Below are 20,321 nucleotides of genomic sequence, written 5' to 3' on the forward strand. Positions count from 1 at the left end.
CTTGGTGCTCATCAGGTAGGCGCAGTCCCCGCGTTTCCGTCAACCTTATGATCTACTTGAACCCAGATTGCACTGTTTTTCGAGAAATACACTCATCTGCAAATCGATATCTCGAATATCGTGCCAACTGCATCCTGGGGCGGCCTGTGTGCAGCACATTCAGCTGGAGAACATGACAAACGAGAGATTCAATTGGGTCTCCCGTGAAAACCAAATTGATTTGCTGATGAGTGTATTTCTCGAAAAACAGTGCAATTTGGGTTGAAGTAGATCATAAGGTTGACGGAAACTCGGGTCTGCGCCTACCTGATGAGCCCCATTAGGGCGAAACCGGTCGTGGGCTGTCAAAGAGTTTTCAGCAAGCTTGTGAGTAGTTTGCTTTATGAAAAGAGATATACTTCGATATCTCGAATATCGTGCCAACTGAATCCTGGGTCGGCCTGTGTGCAGCACATTCAGCTGGAGAACATGACAAACGAGAGATTCAATTGGGTCTCCCGTGAAAACCAAATTGATTTGCAGATGAGTGTATTTCTCGAAAACAGTGCAATTTGGGTTCAAGTAGATCATATGGTTGACGGAAACTCGGGGACTGCGCCTAGCTGATGAGCCCCAAGAAGGGCGAAACCGGTCGTGTGCTGTCAAACAGTTTTCAGCAACCTTGTGAGTGGTTTCCTTTATGAAAAGAGATATACTTCGATATCTCGAATATCGTGCCAACTGAATCCTGGGGCGGCCTGTGTGCAGCACATTCAGCTGGAGAACATCATAAACGAGAGATTCAATTGAGTCTCCCGTGAAAACCAAATTGATTTGCAGATGAGTGTATTTCTCGAAAACAGTGCAATTTGGGTTCAAGTAGATCATAAGGTTGACGGAAACTCGGGGACTGCGCCTACCTGATGATCCCCAAGAAGGGCGAAACCGGTCGTGGGCTGTCGAAGAGTTGTCAGCAACCTTGGGAGTAGTTTCCTTTATAAAACAATATTTCTTTTTTGTCTTGTATGACACCATCAAACCCAGAATACGTTCGTTTACTGGATACAGGACTCCAACAGTTTTTGCATCTACCTACAAAGTACCGGTACGGAGGTTCTGGCGACTGCCAATGTCACTGGAATAAGGATTTGCCAGCCTGAATTCCATATTCAAAGGCGATTCACTCATGCAACCGGCTGGTCAAGCGATAGAAGCATTTAAATCACACATCGTGTTAGCTTGCAACCCACCACGAGTGTACCTTGAGCTAAAACAATATTGCTCATTAATCGTCTATGACCCTAGCTCCAATTAGTGTTTGATTGTATCCTCTGAGGTAAGCATGACTGTGAAAGACGAAAATGTGGCCACCAATAGGCTTACTTGTTCCTGCTGTGGAGTGAAAAAAGTAAGACAGTGAAGACGTAAAACCCTATTCAAAAGCTTGCTGAAAAGCTATCTTGGCACGTTTTGTCGCAAACCAAGTTTTTAAATAGACCTGACGTAAGACAAGCTATCAGGGCTTGTTTAACAGCAACAAACGAAGGTAGCTCCAAAAGTGCAAGTCCTCGCCGAAGGATGGAGCTAGACTTAGCAGAGTCGGCCAGCCAACATTTTTGTCTCCCTTCATAGATATGCTGGATCTGACGACAAAAGCCTGCACAGAGGCTGAAGACAGATTCTCCACGCTTCTTGTTTTAAGCAAATAACACTGCATCACATTACCCATAATTCAGTGAAAGAAATCGATAATTTGTCAAATTTTGGTGACTACATTTAGGAGTTGGCTATACTGAACGATGATTGTTAATTCGTCACAGAATAAGTATGTACCGAGAACACTTGTCACAAGCATAACCGAATGACCTCTTTGGATAGCTTTGATTGTCGAGGTTTAACGCGTCCGATAGGCTTAAATCTCTCCATTTATCCGTAATTCAAGTGCAGTTTTGATTGCTAGAGCACCCTGGGGAGCCGATAAGCTTAATCGAACAGCACAAGGAATACAGATGTATTCTCCTAGTAATAAGCGAACCCGCCGAAGAGTCTGTTACACTACGAACACTCTTTAGTAGTTTGTAACTTGGCTGAAACCTGTATGAGGAAACGTGCCAACCGACAAACTACAGGCTTCTTTCTTCCGTTAAGCGAGGGATATTTCGATACTGAAACTCTTGCGGATAAATAATTAATAACGTTTCAGCTGTAGCACACTTTCGATGCCTTGTTACCATGCCACTCGAATGAAAGCAAGAGCCGAAATGCCATCAGATTGCCTGAGCCTAGACAGGAACTTTCCAGATGCAGAAGTCGGATTCAAACGACGGACCTTCCGGTAAATAAGGTCGTGTATTAACCATCGGGTCATTTCAAGCTCTTGTCAATTGGTGGCGCAACTCACAATTAGCTTAGCTCAGTCCGAAACACCTGGTTTCTTCAAAGAGGCAAAAGCACTTCTCTGACCTTTCATCTTTTCTGTTCCTATTGACTGAAATGCACATAACCTCTCGTTCGGCTTACTGTGTCTCGGATCTGAATCGTTTAGCGGCTGGAGCCAGTCGTGATGGTGGGTCTAATTGAATGGCTGACAAGTGGAAACCTCTAAAAAGGATACTAACGCCCTTCTAGGAGGATTTATCATGCCCGTCGATGCTGCACACTTCGTTGTGCACATGTAGGCTGATTTCGTCCAATCAGCGCTAAGGGTCACAAGGATTTTGCAGTGTTATTCTTATATTTCATTGAGCCATTCAGGGCATCCAAACTGTAGGTCTATAGGGACCATAATATCAACAAATATGAGGGGGGGGGGATAATAAGCTCGAACAATGTCACAAGTTTATCACCAACGGGCCAATACACATCATGTTTACATACTAAACTAAAAACTAGACAGAATTGCTACTCGGCACGGTGCTGTTATTCTCCTATGGATGACTGGCCTGGGGATATACTGGTCCTGTCCTGAGCACGTGACCACAGTAACAAGAAAGCTGTGACTCGCCTTGGCAGCTTGCTTAGCATGGGTGCTCATAGCCTAATACAACCTGATTCAGCTGTATCCAAGTTGTGTGTGAGTACATGTTTAGATGCGTAAGTTGTTGCTTCGCTGCACCTTCAGGTTTCCACTTCGTCTTCTAATGTTATCTTCACAGACAGAGGAACAAGGCTACCTGTTGCATAAATGTCTTAACTACAGTTTTCCGTCGATGAGTTAGACCACTACTGTGTGACCGACAAAGTTTGTGACCCTGAACACTTGGTTAGGAAGATCGAAGTGATCGACTGCTCTTTCTCGACGTGCTCGTAAGTCACTGGCCAGAGGACATTGTAGACATTGTACACCGGTTTCATTCCTTCTAAACGGAAATCCAATCTTGGTGGCAACAGCTAGAATGATGTGTTCAGTGGAGGGAGAATTAGACCAGTTGTGCAGCAAGCATAGTTGGGGCTAATGGTAAAAAGACTGGGCAAAGACCCCCAAATCTCCTCAACAAGAAGAACTGTTGCTTACGGATGAAACTACAACTGAGATGACGACAACAACGGGAAGCTTTACCAGTCTGACCAAAACCACTTTTCAATGGGTACAGTAATTCCGCTACATGCCAAGCACATGCTACCAGTGTTGACTTCATCCATGACCGTTTGCTGCTTCAGGTGTATCAGGAAGGTCAGTTTCCTGAAAGCAACCACTGAATGCCCGAAATCTACCGAGACTCTCAGCTCCGCTAGATGTTGACCAGACAGACAACGCCCCCTCAATATGCAGCGCGTCACAGCCTTGTATCAAACCCAGACAGTGCGAATCAGCGTTGATCAAGGTCAGACAACGCCCCCGCAATATGCAGCACGTCGCAGCCAGCCGTGTGCGTCAGCATTGGACGGAGTTCAGACAGTGCCCCTCCAATAAATAGTTTGAAACCGTTGTACATTCGCACTCGCACGCACTCACGCTTTCGCACCCGCTTTGTTGGAATATGGCTGTTTTGTTCCCTTCCGTGAGTCTTTTCTCTCCGACACTAGGCACTGGAGCGGGTCAGCAGCAGATACCTCAGATTGGTGAATCAGCAGATATAACAAGGTGCATCCGTGACTTACCCCTCTCTCAGTTGTGCTATCAGTCAGTATGGCACTCGCATTCTTGAAGACCACTTAAAAGTAACAGCATGGGATTTGAATGAGACCGAATGACGAAATGTGATCGCCCACTACCGTTTTCGACCTCCTTGGGGTTCATCAAGTAGGCGCGGTACCCGATCGCGGGGTGTCGTGCAAAGTGAAACATGAAGCCACTTTCAATCGAAGGATACTATAAACGATGACTTCAGTTAAACCTCTCGACGACACTTATGTAAATCGAAAAAGCGTATATTTTGTCATTTTCTTTCGGCATATTTACAGTAAAACTTCACAAATGATCTGCTGGAAAAGTGTAAGAAGATTGTGTTATTTGTCGTGATAGAAAAACGGAAAGGATATTTTCCAGATAAGCCCCACCACTAATGCAAAAAAAGCATGTGCGAAAAGTTAGGCTCCGCCACTTTTTGCCAGCTCCAATTTAATGTACGCACACAACCTTGACCTGTTTCTGACAGGTGGAGGTGTAATACCCGACAGTGTCGGCAAGAGATCGATCTTCGAAAGGAAACTTGGCTGGAGCGGTCTAAGATGGAGTTTAGGACAGTAATTCTATTCATTTATTGCTGGTCCAAAAATTTGGCAAAAATCAAATTCTGCTCAGAAGAATCATCTATTAGCCACACGACCACTGTTGACTGGAAGAACTTTCTACGCGAAGTTTGCGCCTGGCGACTTTTTCAGGCTCCAACGGTTAATCATACCGAAAAAATTTTGGATTCAACGACACATAAACCATCGATTATCTTTGGCAGGTCTACAAGATGCAGAATAAACGCCAGTGTGGCACACACCGATCTTCAATGGACAGCTACTTGTGTGAGTTCGTTTGGAGGCAAAGGTACCGAAAAACGAACCTTTTCATGTAAATTAATAATGACATGTCCCGATTTAAGCCTCTTCAATAAAAACTAAAAGTACAACTTCACGTCCTCTTTTTTCTAATCTTTTTTTGGGTGGCGGGGGTCAATTTTTTGGCGGGGCTTATCTGCAAAAGATCCAACGAAAAATCACGCAGCATCCGGTGTAGGATTTGATTACATTTACGCTCAACAATGTCACAGATCCCAAACTGGCTTGCTGAATTTATCAAAGCAAACCTTGCAAAACCCCTACAGTTTGCCGAATGAAGTTAATTGAAGCAAGTGAAAAGGCACAGAATATACGTCCCTGTGAATTCAGTCTTCGTGCGTCCTCTATTCTCCTCACGCGTACAACGCAGATGGGAGACCCAAGTGGTTGCATTCGCATGCCTTGCCACCTTTAGCTGCTGTTTTGCTTCTTGTCAGAGGACTGGTAAACAATCGGTGAATTTATTGCTGGGCAAAGTTTCGCTTTTGACACAAAAACTTCGTCAGGCTAAGTGAATAAGTTAGCAAGTTGATCGGGTCTTAAGGCAGCCAGAGAACCAATCCGTGAGATTTCTTATGACTAGCCGACTTGATCAGTGCTGGGTGTTCAGTTTGAAGTTCCTGTTAGTTTGTTAGTGGGGATGACTAATAGTCATCAAGTTAAGTCAGCATTTTGAAGTCTTGCTTTTCCGATCTAGGACACCTTAATGGAACATTCCTCTACGGTGCTGTTCCGAAATGTTGTTTGCCTATGTGCGTTGAGGGATGCCAGGACAAGTGGACTGGGTTTGGTGGGAGTTTAGTGGATCTTACTATACTTCTGTTTTGTACTTTTAGACCCAGACCATTACACCGATATCTACACACCGTCTCGTATCATCTCAGCTGATCTGGACACGTTTTACCGGTCCTACGCCCTCTATTCTATCGACGCTGGCATCTTCGGCCATCAGTCGCTGCGGTGTGAGTTTTAGTCCCCGTCTCAAAACGTCCACATTTTCCAGTGTCCAATGCGTATCTTGCCACTGCCGAGTCTTTGACTACCACCTGATATTCATCTGCGTTTCTAGATGACCTGTTTATGCATTTCTTATGCTCACCGACTGTGTTCCCTGGCTGTCTCACCTATATCAACCTTTGCGCAGTCATTGCATCTTATTTTACATACACATTCTTTAGTCCTATCAACCGGAAGGCGAGCCTTCAATCGCATGAATACTGAGCGTAACGTTTTTCCCTTCTAGAATGCTGCTCTAATGTTGGCGGTATTCTTCCAATTGAGTGTTTTTTTAGTTTGTTCGTGACTTCAACTGTGTACTAGTTGATAGCACTTCCTGTCTGGTACCCTAATGCAAATTGGGTAACCCTCTTTGTACGATCGATACGTTCGTTTCCTGGCTCTTCACTGTCCTCAATAGCTTCCAGTGCCTTGCAGAATTTGCAGTTGTCCTTTGGTTGGCCCGGAAACCAATTCAAGGCAATTGAGGAAATTTCAGTGCAACGCAGCTGTCACCTATTCTTTTACGTTTATAGGTATAAGCGACCTCAGTGGTAACGGAAAGAATAGGAACATGCATTAGTTGATGCAAATGAATAGATATTGCACTCATATCTGAAGTATAGCTTGATAAAGCAGAATTCCTAATCACAGGAGTGCTGAATGCATCCTGAAGCACCGCCCACTTCGTCGACCACAGTTATCAAATGCCTTGATTAAGTGACTTTATAGGAACATAAGGTTGACGGAAACCCGGGGACTGTGCCTACCTGATGAGCCCCAAAAGGCCGAAACGGTCGTGGGCTGTCGACGGATTTTCAGCAAATTTATGAGTAGTACATTGCAATGAATTTATAGGTGTTCCGCGCTTTCCCCGTATTCACTGTGCGTACCGAAGGTCTTTGGTCATAAATTCACTAGACGGAGCTTTCTTGAGTGATGCCTTAAGAATGTGAATGATCCAAGTTGAACAAGAGGTAAAAGGTTAAGTGTGGAGCCTGATTAGCTTCTCGTATACTGTATTTGATAGAGAATAAAAAGAAAGAGATACGAGGAAATGCGATCAGAACACGACTTTGATTCCAGGCTGAAAAACCAAATTACCCGGAAACCACCTCGGAGCTGACCGCTGATTTTATAGATAGTAGATGATGTTTCGAAGCTTTGTAGACACAGGCAGAACAGGAGGAATTTGCCCACTCAAACCCGTTACCTCCACTGGTGATGATACTGCCGAGCTCGACGAACAGACCCACAACTAAGAAAAAACAGTGTCCACTTGGAGAGTTCGCAGTTGGATAGTATGGTCTAGGTTGTGTTGCTGGAGACTTTCCTCGCCTAAAGACCTCGCGGAGAATCACTCAAGATGACAACATCTCCATAGATTAACACAAACAACTCACTGGTGTATTCTTTGTTGCTGATTCGATTTCTGGCTACTACGGATCATACAAGGAATGGTCAGAAGAGTGTACCAATAAAGTACCTGATATCATCGAAGAAGTAACAAGTGATGCATCTGAACCTCCAGCACGGGAGACTTTTCAAGTTGACGTTCTTGTCATGCCAAGAGCCGTGCCAAATAGGATATTCCACTGATCTGATATAGGACATTGTTACTCCGAGTGCATTCCACTATTCGACTTTAGCATGGAACAAACGGCTGACTCCTTTGATAGAGGAAATAACTTACAAGGTTGTAGAAAACTCTTCGACAGCCCACACCAGTTTCGCCCTTCTTGGGGCTCATCAGGTAGGCGCAGTCGCTGAGTTTCCGTCAACTCCTTTGAGTTTATGACGTCCGATTATAACCCCTGAATTTCTTTGAGTTTCCTTACTTCAGCTGTCGTGAATAAAGTAATCCGTGGAATCTGATTTCAGCCAGGTAAACGGTCTATCCTGCTGATCCACCGATTTTATGATATCTCATTCCGATGTTCACACATTTTCGGTGCAGAGTGGTGGAATGACATCTTCTTGAAGCCAAACAGCTGTGCAATTGTCTCGTGTTTCATCAAGCATTTGTATGATGAGGTTACCAAGATTAGCATTTAGATACCAAGAACCCTAACAGCTGGTCGCGTTATCCAAAAAGAGAAAAATCCAATAGCTTTGGTGCCAGAATCCATGCTTCGACAATCAAGTTAAATTTATGTTCAACATGAGAAGTGTGATGATGTGTCTCGCCACCGGTCCGTACCCCGACTGTACAAATCCCCTTATTCATACACACTGACCTGTCGAATAACACTATCGCAAATGCTTCTGGTTGATCGGAAAACAAGCACAGCAAATATGCCAGCTTTCTGAACTGTCAAAGTTAATACAGATGAGTAAACCTTGCGATTCAGTATTCCTGCATGATCCCTTAGTGCTGGGTGTTGCACTGCTCAGCAGTTTTCTATAGACCTCCTTCGAATTTGTATCCTGTCTCGCGGGGACCTGCATGCGAAAAACAGTTCGTAGGAAAGCATTGACCTAGTTGTCTGTCTTGCCAGTGTATCGATATTTCGCCACAGGTTCCTAAACTTGCGCTTCTGGCACAAGTCACATTACATCGGTGCATACACTGAACCAATTTTAGTCTCCTTGCCATTGCAAACGCTTTGCCTAGGCGGAATCACTATCTACACCTGATGTCTTGGTGCTAGATTCCACCAGCTCATCTTAAGCGCTCAACACTGTCGCAGGCGTTTTTTCCGTCTTCCGTACCACCCGCTGTTGCTACAACTTTTGATGCATCAGCCCTGTCTTGCAGCAGCCACAGACATATTGATCGTGTTAGATTAGTCTTACAGCCAGCCTGACCGACAAATTAGGCAAGGGCTTTCTCCCACCCCTCAACCGCACAGGCTTACGTGAAGCTGTCGCGTAATCCGGACAGCGTCCCCTTTCCCTGGATTGAGTTCCAACATGCCTTGCCAAGACGGGCTTGTCAGCTTTGCCTCCTCTTGCTCATGCACTCGTGAGGGTGTGTGGGCAGAGCGCCTAAGTGGTCGGCTACTTTGTTCGGGTTTTTTCGAAGACAGACGGAGTGCGGCACTTGGGGGTGCGCGCACAGGATGTACCTTGTCAGAAGAGGAGGGAGGCCTCCCGGATAAATGAAACTAGATGGTGTGAGACATACGTGCACTGACAGACACAAATTGAAAGTAGCCCAAGGTAAGGTTCGCTTATCTGAGTGCTCGTGCTTGGTTGTGTGCGCAAAGCAAATGTACATGCGTTACCATACGCTCCGGTCGACTGAGCCCAAAGCTCGTGTGGCATAGACGCGCCCTCCGTCCTACGGCTCGGCTTGCACAAACTAGGGTACTTGGACAATGACGTTTCTTCACTTTGACCACAGGCGATCCACAGCAGAGGCTGTTCAGATTGGCATTCAAATCAAGGTAGATTGCACGTCCCCATCGGGATATGAGCATTCATCCGTTCGTTTAAATTTTAAATTACAGGACTTGAAGCATAGCAAAGTATGTCTACCACATACCCATCCAATGCCGATTTTCGTCGGATTTCATGTCGGCTGTCGCTGCTGGACTTTTCCACTTTAGGCAACGCCTCTGCATCACACCTAAAGGGTTCGGTATCAGGCAAAATGTCAGGATCTGCGTTGGCAAGCGTGCAGACCATATTTTTGACCTTCGGAGTGATGGTAAATTCGGCCAGCACTGTCGGTAGAGCCTCAGCACCAGTGGGCTGAACCACGGATGGGACACATGACCTGAGAGGCAACATCATCTGACTGAGTGTCAGTGTCTGTTTATCAGGTCACTACCTACTTTTACCCAGCGGTTTGTCATACCCTTTTGCCTTGCCTAATACACGTCCGGTGTGTGTTCCTCCGACCTCTTGTGCGGATCAAGTTGGCGGGAAACACATGACTACAGAGCGTAAATTAATAATCACGATAGGTACCCGAATCAGGAACTTGATGAAGCAACAGGAATAATTTCCGCGAGCGGCGATTAAAACATATATCCTAATTTAAGAGCTAGTTTAAGAGCACTCAGTGATGGACTAATGCACGGTCTCAGTACACCCCTATATTAGCTTTTTCCCGTCAGTCTTCGCATGTAGCTACCATGACCTGGTTACATTGCTTGCCTCATTCGTTTCACAGTCTTCTAATGAGGGAATGACAGATAGATACAGTTCATCCAATCACTCAGTTTGAGTGTGGACATATTAGTGGTAAGCCGAAGCAGTTGTGACCAGTCCCGTCAGTACGGTCCATTTAAAAAGATCCGATTACAACAACCCCCTGATGCCACATTCAAGTCTCTTTAGGGTTTGTTTTCCCAGCTAACTGTTTTTCTGCACCCAGTTGGTTTTCTCAAACGTTTTCCTAGGAAACTCGAAATGATCCTATCGGAAATCTTGCAACGCGCAAAGTTAGCTAAGTGAGTAACAATCGATTTTCACGTTACACGAGTAGACCCGAACTGCCACCAGACGGTCACTGAACTTCATCGATCGGCACAAGTGATTGGGTGAAACAAAAATTGTTCACGGGAACGATGCTCACCCAATTGCGAATTGATCGACCAGCAATGCACTTGGTCCAAAGATACACAGATCAATACTTTAGTCACTGTCCCGTCTAACATGACTGTGGTCGAGCAGTTCAAACAATAATGCCAACGATTACACCCCCAAACTGGAATACGACTCCTCAACAAGAGGTTTTTATTGCAGATGATAAACTACCTCTGAAAATCGGCATAGCTCTACTGACCGCTACGGTCACCGTTTTGTTGCTCTGTTTGTTGTTCCTTGTATGCAGACGGATTAGAAAGTACCAAAGATTAGATGGTGGCGAGGATGAAGAGGATGAACTTTACAACACATCGTATGAAGCCGTGCGGTGGTCTGACAAGGAGAAGATTCGTCTGACCGGGTTTGTTCAAAGAATCTCAGAAACTCCCATCAAACCAGCCCGTGTTCGAAAGGATCAAGCCGTGTCTGATCAGAACTCTCTGACTCCAGCATTCTCGATTGGGGACGAGAATGAGGATTTGAGTGATGTGGAGAGTGGGAAAACCATTTACAAACCGATTGGGGCCTACTCAACCGCAGCATCTGCAGCTGTACTGAACAATGTTGTGGCTGTTCCTCAACAGTTTTCTCAGGTAAGCTCTATTAGGTTAGTTGATCCACACTTTGGAATATGATCCTGTCACATACAGGTACACAAGTAAGTGGGCTTCCTTCACTTTTACAAGTTTCGCGGGAGAGTGAACTCTGTCCACAGTGGCTCAACTGCTCTCGATTATTGTAGTTTTTGTGGGTAGGAGGATAGCCCGTGTAACTAATGCGCACACTCAGTGACTTACAAGACCTGATCCCTTAGGCGTCGTACACTATGTACCATACGGCTTTCCCTCATGGTTCATGTTTGTACATCGCATTCAGTCCAGTCCACTCAGACAATCATGAAGCGTGCATGTGTGTACGGTGATTCGGTTCTCCATGTTTTATGTCAGGGGACGGTGTGGGATAGATGGGATATGGAAATGAAAACAAAAACAGCTAGGATCTGGAGAGTAAGTACAACAATGCTATTGGTCTGGTGACGTCAGTACCTGCAATCATCAGTGATACCCCAACCGGTACAGCTGTGGTTCGTTGTTACGTGCTGCGTGATCCGTCTCCAGATTATCCTATGTCCGCCTTCTGGTGTATGATAGTGGACAACCAGAATGCGTCGAGACAATCGATCACCTGGTATACGAAAGTTTACTTTAAGTCGGCATACTTCAAGTCTTTAAGGAGTTTGCACACTGAACGTAGACGACGCAGCAATCATTTCTTCGATAGTGGTTGAGTTCAGGAAGGTTAAAAGCAAAGGTGACACACGACAGTCCTGAAGAACGCCATTCGTGATGGTGAACACAGGGGAATAATGTCCACGGGCTCCCACACGCCGAAGGATGTTGCACTATGTGGGTCATAGAAGTATGATGAAAACATCCGGGATATCTTTGAAGGGGAGACATCCCCACAACGCAACACCATATACCGAGTTGATTTTTGTAGATTCGAGAGGATGGAAAAGTACTTTCAAAAGGCAAAAGAGTAGTTACTCAATCCACGACCTGAACGGAACTCTGCGTTGTAGAATCCATGGTGGATGGACATTCAGCTCCAACTTCTTCTAATTCATTACACTGAGAATGAACTATCAGTTCATTCGCTTCAGTTTCAAACAAGAGATGGGAAGACAGCAAAGACAGGGTCACTTGTTTCTTCTCAAAAGCGTGGTCTCATCTTCAACCCATTCTTCTGATGGAACTGAGCAGTTCATGTCCCATTGTGAGGTTGACGATGCACCATTTTGAACCAAAAGTTTTCAACTCACTAAAATAGACGATGGGGCGTGGAAGTGACGATTCGGCCGTCTTGCGCTGCAATAACTTCAATGACTGGCAGTCTTCTTGGTCTGAAGTTACGGATAATTTGGAAAACCATCCAACTTCTTCCCATCCTGACTGCCCTTCTTCTAGCCATCGAATCTCCAGGTCACTCTTGAGACTGCTGCTCATGCACCTTTTCGGAGGTCTTCTTGTAGAATCTTATTGTTGGTCAGGCGAGGTCAAATTCCTTGCCTCGGTCAGAGACACGGATCGCTGTGAGATCCAATATAAATTGGACAGTGGTTTCGTTTGGGGAGGGCAGTCAAACACCAGATCCAGTCTTTATTTAGCCGACTGTCCCGTGTTCGTGAACTGTGCAGACAGTTTCTGCTGACAGATTTCCTTGCGGACGCCTTTTGGGAACTGTGAATAGCTAACCTCTATGTGGTTGATCTGTGTACCCAAGTGAATGCATATTAGGATGGCACCAGATAACACTTTCCTCAGATTTGTGCTGTAAGTTTTTGCTTACGCACAACTGTAGGGAGTGATAGTCGTTGTTAGTTCTGGGGACATCTACACCAGCTCTGCTACGGCTCTTTCACTTAGCGACTGTTCTCACTTGAGTGTCCAAATGGCCAGCTATCCATACACTTTTCTGCCCACAGAAACCCACAGTATTCGCCCTAAAAAGCGCCTTTAACAGTATTGCAGCTACAGTTTATTGGGGAGTACGCGGTGAAAACCATCAGATTTCGGGTCTGAAGTTGTCGACACGGATTTCGACACAGTTGGGCAGTTTGAATGTTCAAAGTAGGGTATTTTGAGGAATCTGGTCAGTCAGAAGTTATCCATGCAACAAGCACACCAGTATGATCACCAGCGGCCCCTCATGGATTACCCGAAACCCAGTTCAGACGTGCCATCGTCTTGTGTTCTTGCTTCTAAAGAGAAAAGGATATACCTAGTTGACAAAATGCCACGAATTGGGATCATTCATGGAGTGGGAGCTCGTGGCTTCTTGGTTGTTTGCTCACATTTGGCAGGGTTACACTTAATGGGCTGGGGTTTTAGGTGGTTTGGCCCGCGAGTACATCGAAATTCTTAAGTCCTCCCTAGAACCAACTCAAGTAGTAAAATCGGACGTCTTGCTACACAGTTGTTGTAGTACTTATGCACGTTTACCAAATCCCCATCAGACATTTGCTTTGTTACAGTACAGATGAATAGTCAGCTCCATTTGGGACCTTAGGACCTTCGGAGGCAGCTGATTTGGTGGAAAGTGGGTAAAAGTTCGTTGCTTCGTTGTACTGCAGCAGCTGAAGGTTACTGAATTGCAGTTTCACGCAGTCGACAGTGCGCCTCATGAGAAATAAATTCGCGTTCACATCACTCTCGTTTACACAGTGTCCTGACGCAAATGTTATGGTGAATGCACACCAAAGGGCGTGGAAACACTGAACCAAAGTTTCGCACCTATTATCAACGGAGCAAATCCTCGACCGTGTCGGGGTTTCAACTCCGGATTTAACATGCAAGGCGAGGGTTTGAACACGTTCACTGGCACATGTTGGGAGCAGCCAGCTGACTTGTCACGCCTGAACAGACAAGTAGACTGGGCTTGCGCAACCTGCAACTAATCGAAAAATTTTCCAACAAGTTTCAACCATCCGTGATACTATCTGACTGTGGTGTCCTGACAGTTGGGTCAGTCGATCGGCTAACAGTTAACTGTGTAGTCTTTCGACCCGCCGGGCAAACCGTTCACATTGTTCAAACCTGAACACGTTTTCCTGTTCAGACGTGATAGTTCAAGTGAGTCCAGCGTGTGTTGGTGGAGTGTTGATACCACATCCAACAAACCAATGGAATACGAGGTATACAGACCACAACGCAGCAAAAATCACGGTCGGTCCCACAAAAATGCAACAGAAGGTATATACCAACTAGCCAGTCACATGACAGGATATTCGATACTCTTCAAAAACTACATAAACGCAGTTAGGCACGGAGGAAGCACCCAGTCAACTGCGCACTGACGATGTATCCTCGACTGGGGACGAAGCGTTTGCAGCCCGATTGCCAAGCTCGGCAAACAGATCAACTGCCATCTGATCAACCACGGGTACCACAACCACTTGCGTGCCAGAAGTTCGGAGTTGAAATCCCGGCACGGCCAAGGAAATACACTGTCGACATGCTCCATAAAGAGCGAAACTCGAGTTCTATGCTCCCCCGTCTGATATGGACTCACCAGAATGACTGCGCCAGAGCCAGAACGCAAATGCTAGAAATCCCAGAATCACCTACAATGACTCCTAGACGGAAGGTTGTAGGTTTAACGTTTCCCATTGGTCTGTACGATTGGCAACATACGTGAAACAGCTGGCAGTGCTTCTAAGTTTCCCTGTGTAGGCTAGTCAAAAGTGTGGGTTGACACCAGGGTCAAACACTACTATCATCTAGAGGAAAACCAGGTATTTACAATGGACACAAGTGTGACGACACCGTGGAGCTCAGCTGTGTACCCTCGAACGTAACCTCATCAAGGGTGTATGTCACTGCTGGATCTAGGCTGAACTTACATAGTATCGACTAGTACAACTTCGTCACATGACCATGGAACGAATGTGCCCTGAGTAAGACCGAGCGTAATACCATAAGATATCATGTAGCTTACCACAAACATCAGTGAAACAACCACAAGGTGAGTGGAGAAGAAAAATAAATTTTGCAGAAAACAACCAGTATATTTTATCCGACAATCTAGTCACATTTTGGAAATACTTGAAAAAAATCTAGGGGGTGATTTTCAGTGAGAGCTCCATTTTCATCTTTAGTATCGAGGTTGCTACATGATAAAAAACAGTCCAATCATATTAGCATAATTGGCACAACCTATTGGTCATGCGGTCTGCATTACGCATTCTCCTACACTCCTACACTAGCTTCTACCGTTAAGGGAAATCGTTTGTCCTTATAAGTAAAAATCCTAAATTCATCGGACTAGCGATCATCCCGCGTCGAAAAAAGTCTTCGTATTACTACGGTGGTTTCACCGTTTTGTAGACCGGCAGCCAGGCTGTCGTTGAATCATGACAGTGTCTTCAAATTCATACAACGTCTTCTCTTTTTTGCAGGAAAAATCCGCCAATGAGAACCATATTGGTTTTTCGACTGTGTTCTCAGATGAAATGCAACCTCCAATACTCAAGCGATCATTCGAGGCCACGGACGTTATTCCGGAGAGCTGCACTTTGCGCCGTGTCAGTAGCACTCCCAATATTCAGGTATCGTATTAGTTTCCATGATGTTTACCCTAACTGAAATTGAAGATGGCCTTACTGTGATAGGTATCCGGTGATAATGATGGTCTTTTAGTGTTTTGTTGAATCTTAGAGAATCTTGGCCCAACCAATGAATGGCTGAAATGTTATTGTAGGTCAGTTGTAGGTGCGTCCAGCGTGCACTGGTTGAGTAGTATTCACACATTGCTTCGCATGTCAAACGTCCGTGTTTAAAAACCCGGCACGGCCAAGCACTGTTGTCGAACCCTAATAAGAGCAAAACTCGAGTCCACTGCTTCCTTCCCTCGGAACTGGACACAAGAATGAGTGCTCCAGGACAGGAGATGGACTGTTCTATAGGACTGAGGTGAACGTAGCCTATTATTGTAATGCACTACTCATAAGGTTGCTCAAAACTCGTCGACAGCCCACGACCGGTTTTGCCCTTCTTGGGGCTCATCAGGTAGGCACAGTCCCCGAGTTTCCGTCAACCATTAGGTGGCCTGGTGCAGCACATTCAGTTGCCTGGAAACATCGAAACCGAGAGATTCAACCGGATTCCAGGTGAGTGTCTCGAAAAACCAACCTAGTTTGCAAGTGAGTGTATTTCGTAGCCTATTGTTATTGACATTGGTGGTTGTAGATACATCCCATAGGTTACTAAACGAACTAAACTCTATACCAGTTCCTGGACCCAGGTTTGAAAGCGATAGGCTCCAAGTCGTTCAGCACAAAATCCAGAAGTGGTAGATGTCTGCCGAAGAAAGCATAGTTTCACAGTCCAAACTTTCGCCAGCGTAAAGTTTCCCGGAAAAGTGCTATGATTCGGCAACATCAAAAGAAGGCCGTAACCTTCAGCCTGATGTGTCATGGGATCACTCTGCCTCCCTGGTTTGGTCCACGTGATTCTTTTCCCATGTGGCAGGATATGGTATAGAATGAGATCTGATCCCAGCGGAAATCGTACTGTCAACTGGACTGCCTTGGCAAAGACAGTCTGTCGGCTAAGATTCGGCCAAGGTCCATCCTGTTGGCGGCATCTTATCCACGCGATTGTGCTTGTTCGAAAGTTGTAAAAAGGTGGAAGCATTTTGCCATAATGGTTTTTGTAGAAACGTTTTTTAAACACCCACCTGTTCGTGGCTGTGACGGTTAAGCAACACTGTTTACCATTAGTGTACTGTCCATGATAGTCGTGATGATGGTGGTGGATTAACCTGTAAAATTGATCGTCTAACGATACAACTGTGAAAACGTATAATGAATCGATTAGCATTTGGGGTTGTTTTCATGAAGGAAACTACTCACATGGTTGCTGAAAACTCTTCGACAGCCCACGACCGGTTTCGCCCTTCTGCTCTGGGCTCATCAGTAAGGCGCAGCCCCCGAGTTTCCGTCAACCTTATGTTCTACTTGGGATTGTTAGTTCCCAAAGCGATCATATAGCAGGAAATTACTTTGCGCAACTAGTGAATTCACGATTAATTCTCAGTCAGGCCGTGTCAGATCGGTGAAGTAACTGGCAATGGCTTGCGACCTACACGAGTATGGAGGATTTCTTCACAAAATAGCGGACCTGTTCAATCTTCCGATTCATTGTAAGCGGTATCACGGGACTGATCGGAATTCGCCTACAACGAGCCACTGCTTTCGCTTTCTTTATCGCTCATCATGTGAGCGCAGTTCATGGATTTCAGTCATAGCTTTTCTTACATGAACACAAATGTGCAAAAGTTGGGCACATCAGTCTTATACATAGTGAGTTGATGTATTATTACATATTACCGCTGACTTCCAGGACAGTGTGAAACCTCTAGTGAGTTATCAACAATGTCTGCTCGACCCTCCCATACTACTTATAAAGAACAACAATACAACACTACTCTGAGCACACGTGACTGAGATTCACTTCAATTTTGCGGGAGTCGCATTCGATTTTCAACACAAACCTCAGCCCAACACTCAACTCTCTCTTGTGAATCCTGTTTGGACAACCACTCTCCCAAAACAAGGAAGAAAAAACGGTTTCCCTTTTAAAGGTAGAATAATATCCCCATGGTTTTAAAAGCCTTTGTTCAATTGGAGTCTCCGAAAGACGGTGGTCATAATGGTGTTCGCAGCAGCTTGCAAAACGTATATCATCTTTTGTGTAGCAGCACATGGTTCGAAGTCATTGCCGGGTTATGGGATCGTCAGCTGTCATGGTATCCTGGAAATTGGACAGCTCAACTTTTTTCCCCAAAACAACAAACCCATGTAAGCACATCCCTAAGGACTAGCATGCATTATTGCATTTGCTAGTCACAACGGTGTGTACCAGTAACGCTAGTCCCGCGCACATTACACAAACAAACAATGGATAGATGTGCACACTGCACACTTGAAACAAACCGCGCTGTCACCACGCTTCCAGTCCCGGTGATTCCCCCCATTCAGAAAGTGCTAGGGCATGACCGAAAACGAGGTTGTTGGCAAGCTGTTCGTTCTGTCACTATAGTCGATAGTCAAAACGAACATTGAGCGAACACAATCGGAACAACACGCGCGACCAGCGCGCTGTTGGAACTGGGGTGATATATAAGGTGTGAAGTTTTTTTACTGCGTCCCGATATTCCTTAGCCCTGAAACTATTGTTCAACTTCGAATTCGTGCCTATCGGACGGGCATTATACAAACAGTCCGATGGAGTTCTATGAGGGTACAATCATGCTGAATAGCCGGCCTAATTAGGAATCCTGGTTACATAAGTGGGGGTCCTAAAAAGCTGTGATATTGTTGTGCCGCTCGTTTTCTTTGAGCACTGTCACATACTCAACAGTGGCAAGGGTAAAAAGGATAGGACGGACAGAATACTGTTATGGATACAAAATAGTTAGTGCTGACAGGACAGGACGATTCAAGCGTGCATCGAATCCATCCTGAGTTTGGAAGCAACTTATGCCGACAGGATATACAATTCGTTGGGCGTACTGTTTTCTAGTGCTCGTGGAGTTTTTTTTTTACTGAATTGGGAAGTTTCAACGTTTTTAGGCGAGTATTACGGAACTCATGCCTGGAAAACAGGGTGGAATAAACGTTCCTCTCCTTTTCGGATGTACATTCATCTGGTTCCCTTTTTTACTCATCATCACAGTCTAGTCATAACAACGTGGTAGGCTTCTTTTCACAGTGTGTGGATCTAGTCGGTTGGTGTTCACTCACGCACGCTACCTTTCGCAGACTAAGAACCCCCTCCCCCAAGCTGCGCACATAATTGGGTCGCGTTGCCACAGGGCGCGAAAAATGCGTGCTTGCGTGTGTGTGCTCGTTTGCAAAGCGAATCAAACTGTGTCGACTTCTTTATCTCCAGCATGTGACTCTATAAACGGTTCCGGCCTGTCACGTACAGATCGGGGAAGTTTCAACTGCCAGTCGGTGTGCTCCTTCACTTACGCACATCCGGAATAGCGATTACCGCAAGCAGGCTCAGTCATCGTTCCATCGCCTCCACGATCCCTACTATGATTTTGCTGCTTGACTTAACGGACCTATTGGAAGGGGCAAACCTGAGAGAGCCAGCCCGTCAACCCACAGCCTGCCAACACAACTCCAGTTAAACTTGACCTCTTAACTGTAACTTAGCTTTGAGTAGATTAAGCCAGCGCGGCAGAAGTAACTTCCACGAGCGAGCCACCTTATGTGCACCTATTGGATAAGTGATCGACAGTACTGATGTTTCTTACACTAACCTCGTTATTGACTAGAAACGACCAATTCTGATAATCTAACAGAGTGCAAACACACTATAAAGTAGAAAGGCTGGATTGTTTAACACCGCAGATAACATGCAGATTTGAGACATGGCTGCAAAAGAGAAAGGCCGACTGGTATCTGCATCTAGGCTCCTTTTTTCCAACCTACATCACTCAAATCAGTTGTTCTAGTTCTTTATTGCTTACCACATCCATAATATGCTTTGTCAGCTTTTTGGATCCAAGTGGAGGGTCACCAAGAGTTACCCTTGCTTCTTTCAAGCACGATGAAAAATAAATCAACAATAAAATCGATCGCACGCTCGATATGTGGCCATGACAAGGTTTAGCCTTAACCGTTTTGTGGGCCCCTTTCGTGCTACTGGCCAGAAGACCACTATGTCAGCATTTACTAAGCTGCAGTCTGAAGGTCGTGGCTTTCAGCACTGTGGTGGGAATTTCAACTTAAATTTGATGAAAGATACAGTTCTACTTTAATATCATTTATTTTTGAAGAGCATGGTCTGAAGGTCGTTCAGCACTGTGATGGGAATTTCAACTTAAATTTGATGAAAGATACAGTTCTACTTTAATATCATTTATTTTTGAAGAGCAGAGCATCAAACATAAAAAGTGAATGCAAGCGATGAATGCGAAAGAGTAACAGGAGAATATGGGAGAAAAGAGAGAAACGTCTCATTCGAAATCATGCCAAGGACAGTGCCAGTCTGATGAGGTGAATCCCAAAGTATGTAAAGATTTTGGTATGGGAACAGGCGTCTAAAGACTAACAACCAAAGAAAGGACAAACAATGGTGAATGCTCTTCAAGGCGCAGTATGCGCTAGCACAGTCAAGACTCGCACATCAGGCACAAAGTGACCGTCATACTGGGTCTGGGGTGAGATTAAATGGCAAAAATGTACCTTCAGCTCCATGTGCCACGCATAAAAGTGTCATAAGTACGCAGGGAGCCCACAATGG

At 45.3% G+C, this 20,321-nt stretch overlaps 2 protein-coding genes across 2 annotated transcripts in view; one reads left to right on the plus strand and one right to left on the minus strand.

Annotated features, from left to right (window-relative positions):
* Positions 1 to 8,825: 8,825 nt before the first annotated feature.
* Positions 8,826 to 20,321, minus strand: part of T265_14882 (hypothetical protein) — a gene marked incomplete at both ends in the record, with an annotated part of 16,259 nt that continues 4,763 nt past the window's right edge. Inside the window, 2 exons of the mRNA XM_009175651.1 lie at positions 8,826 to 9,057; positions 9,455 to 9,688. Of these exons, the coding sequence (XP_009173915.1) occupies positions 8,826 to 9,057; positions 9,455 to 9,688 (466 nt within the window). The remainder of the gene's footprint in view (positions 9,058 to 9,454; positions 9,689 to 20,321) is intronic.
* The window catches only part of T265_09547 (hypothetical protein), a gene marked incomplete at both ends in the record, with an annotated part of 23,544 nt that continues 13,737 nt past the window's right edge, over positions 10,515 to 20,321 (plus strand). The window contains 2 exons of the mRNA XM_009175652.1: positions 10,515 to 11,096; positions 15,461 to 15,610. Of these exons, the coding sequence (XP_009173916.1) occupies positions 10,602 to 11,096; positions 15,461 to 15,610 (645 nt within the window). The remainder of the gene's footprint in view (positions 11,097 to 15,460; positions 15,611 to 20,321) is intronic.

Source organism: Opisthorchis viverrini (assembly GCF_000715545.1).
Source record: "Opisthorchis viverrini unplaced genomic scaffold opera_v5_284, whole genome shotgun sequence".
Taxonomy (NCBI): domain Eukaryota; kingdom Metazoa; phylum Platyhelminthes; class Trematoda; order Opisthorchiida; family Opisthorchiidae; genus Opisthorchis; species Opisthorchis viverrini.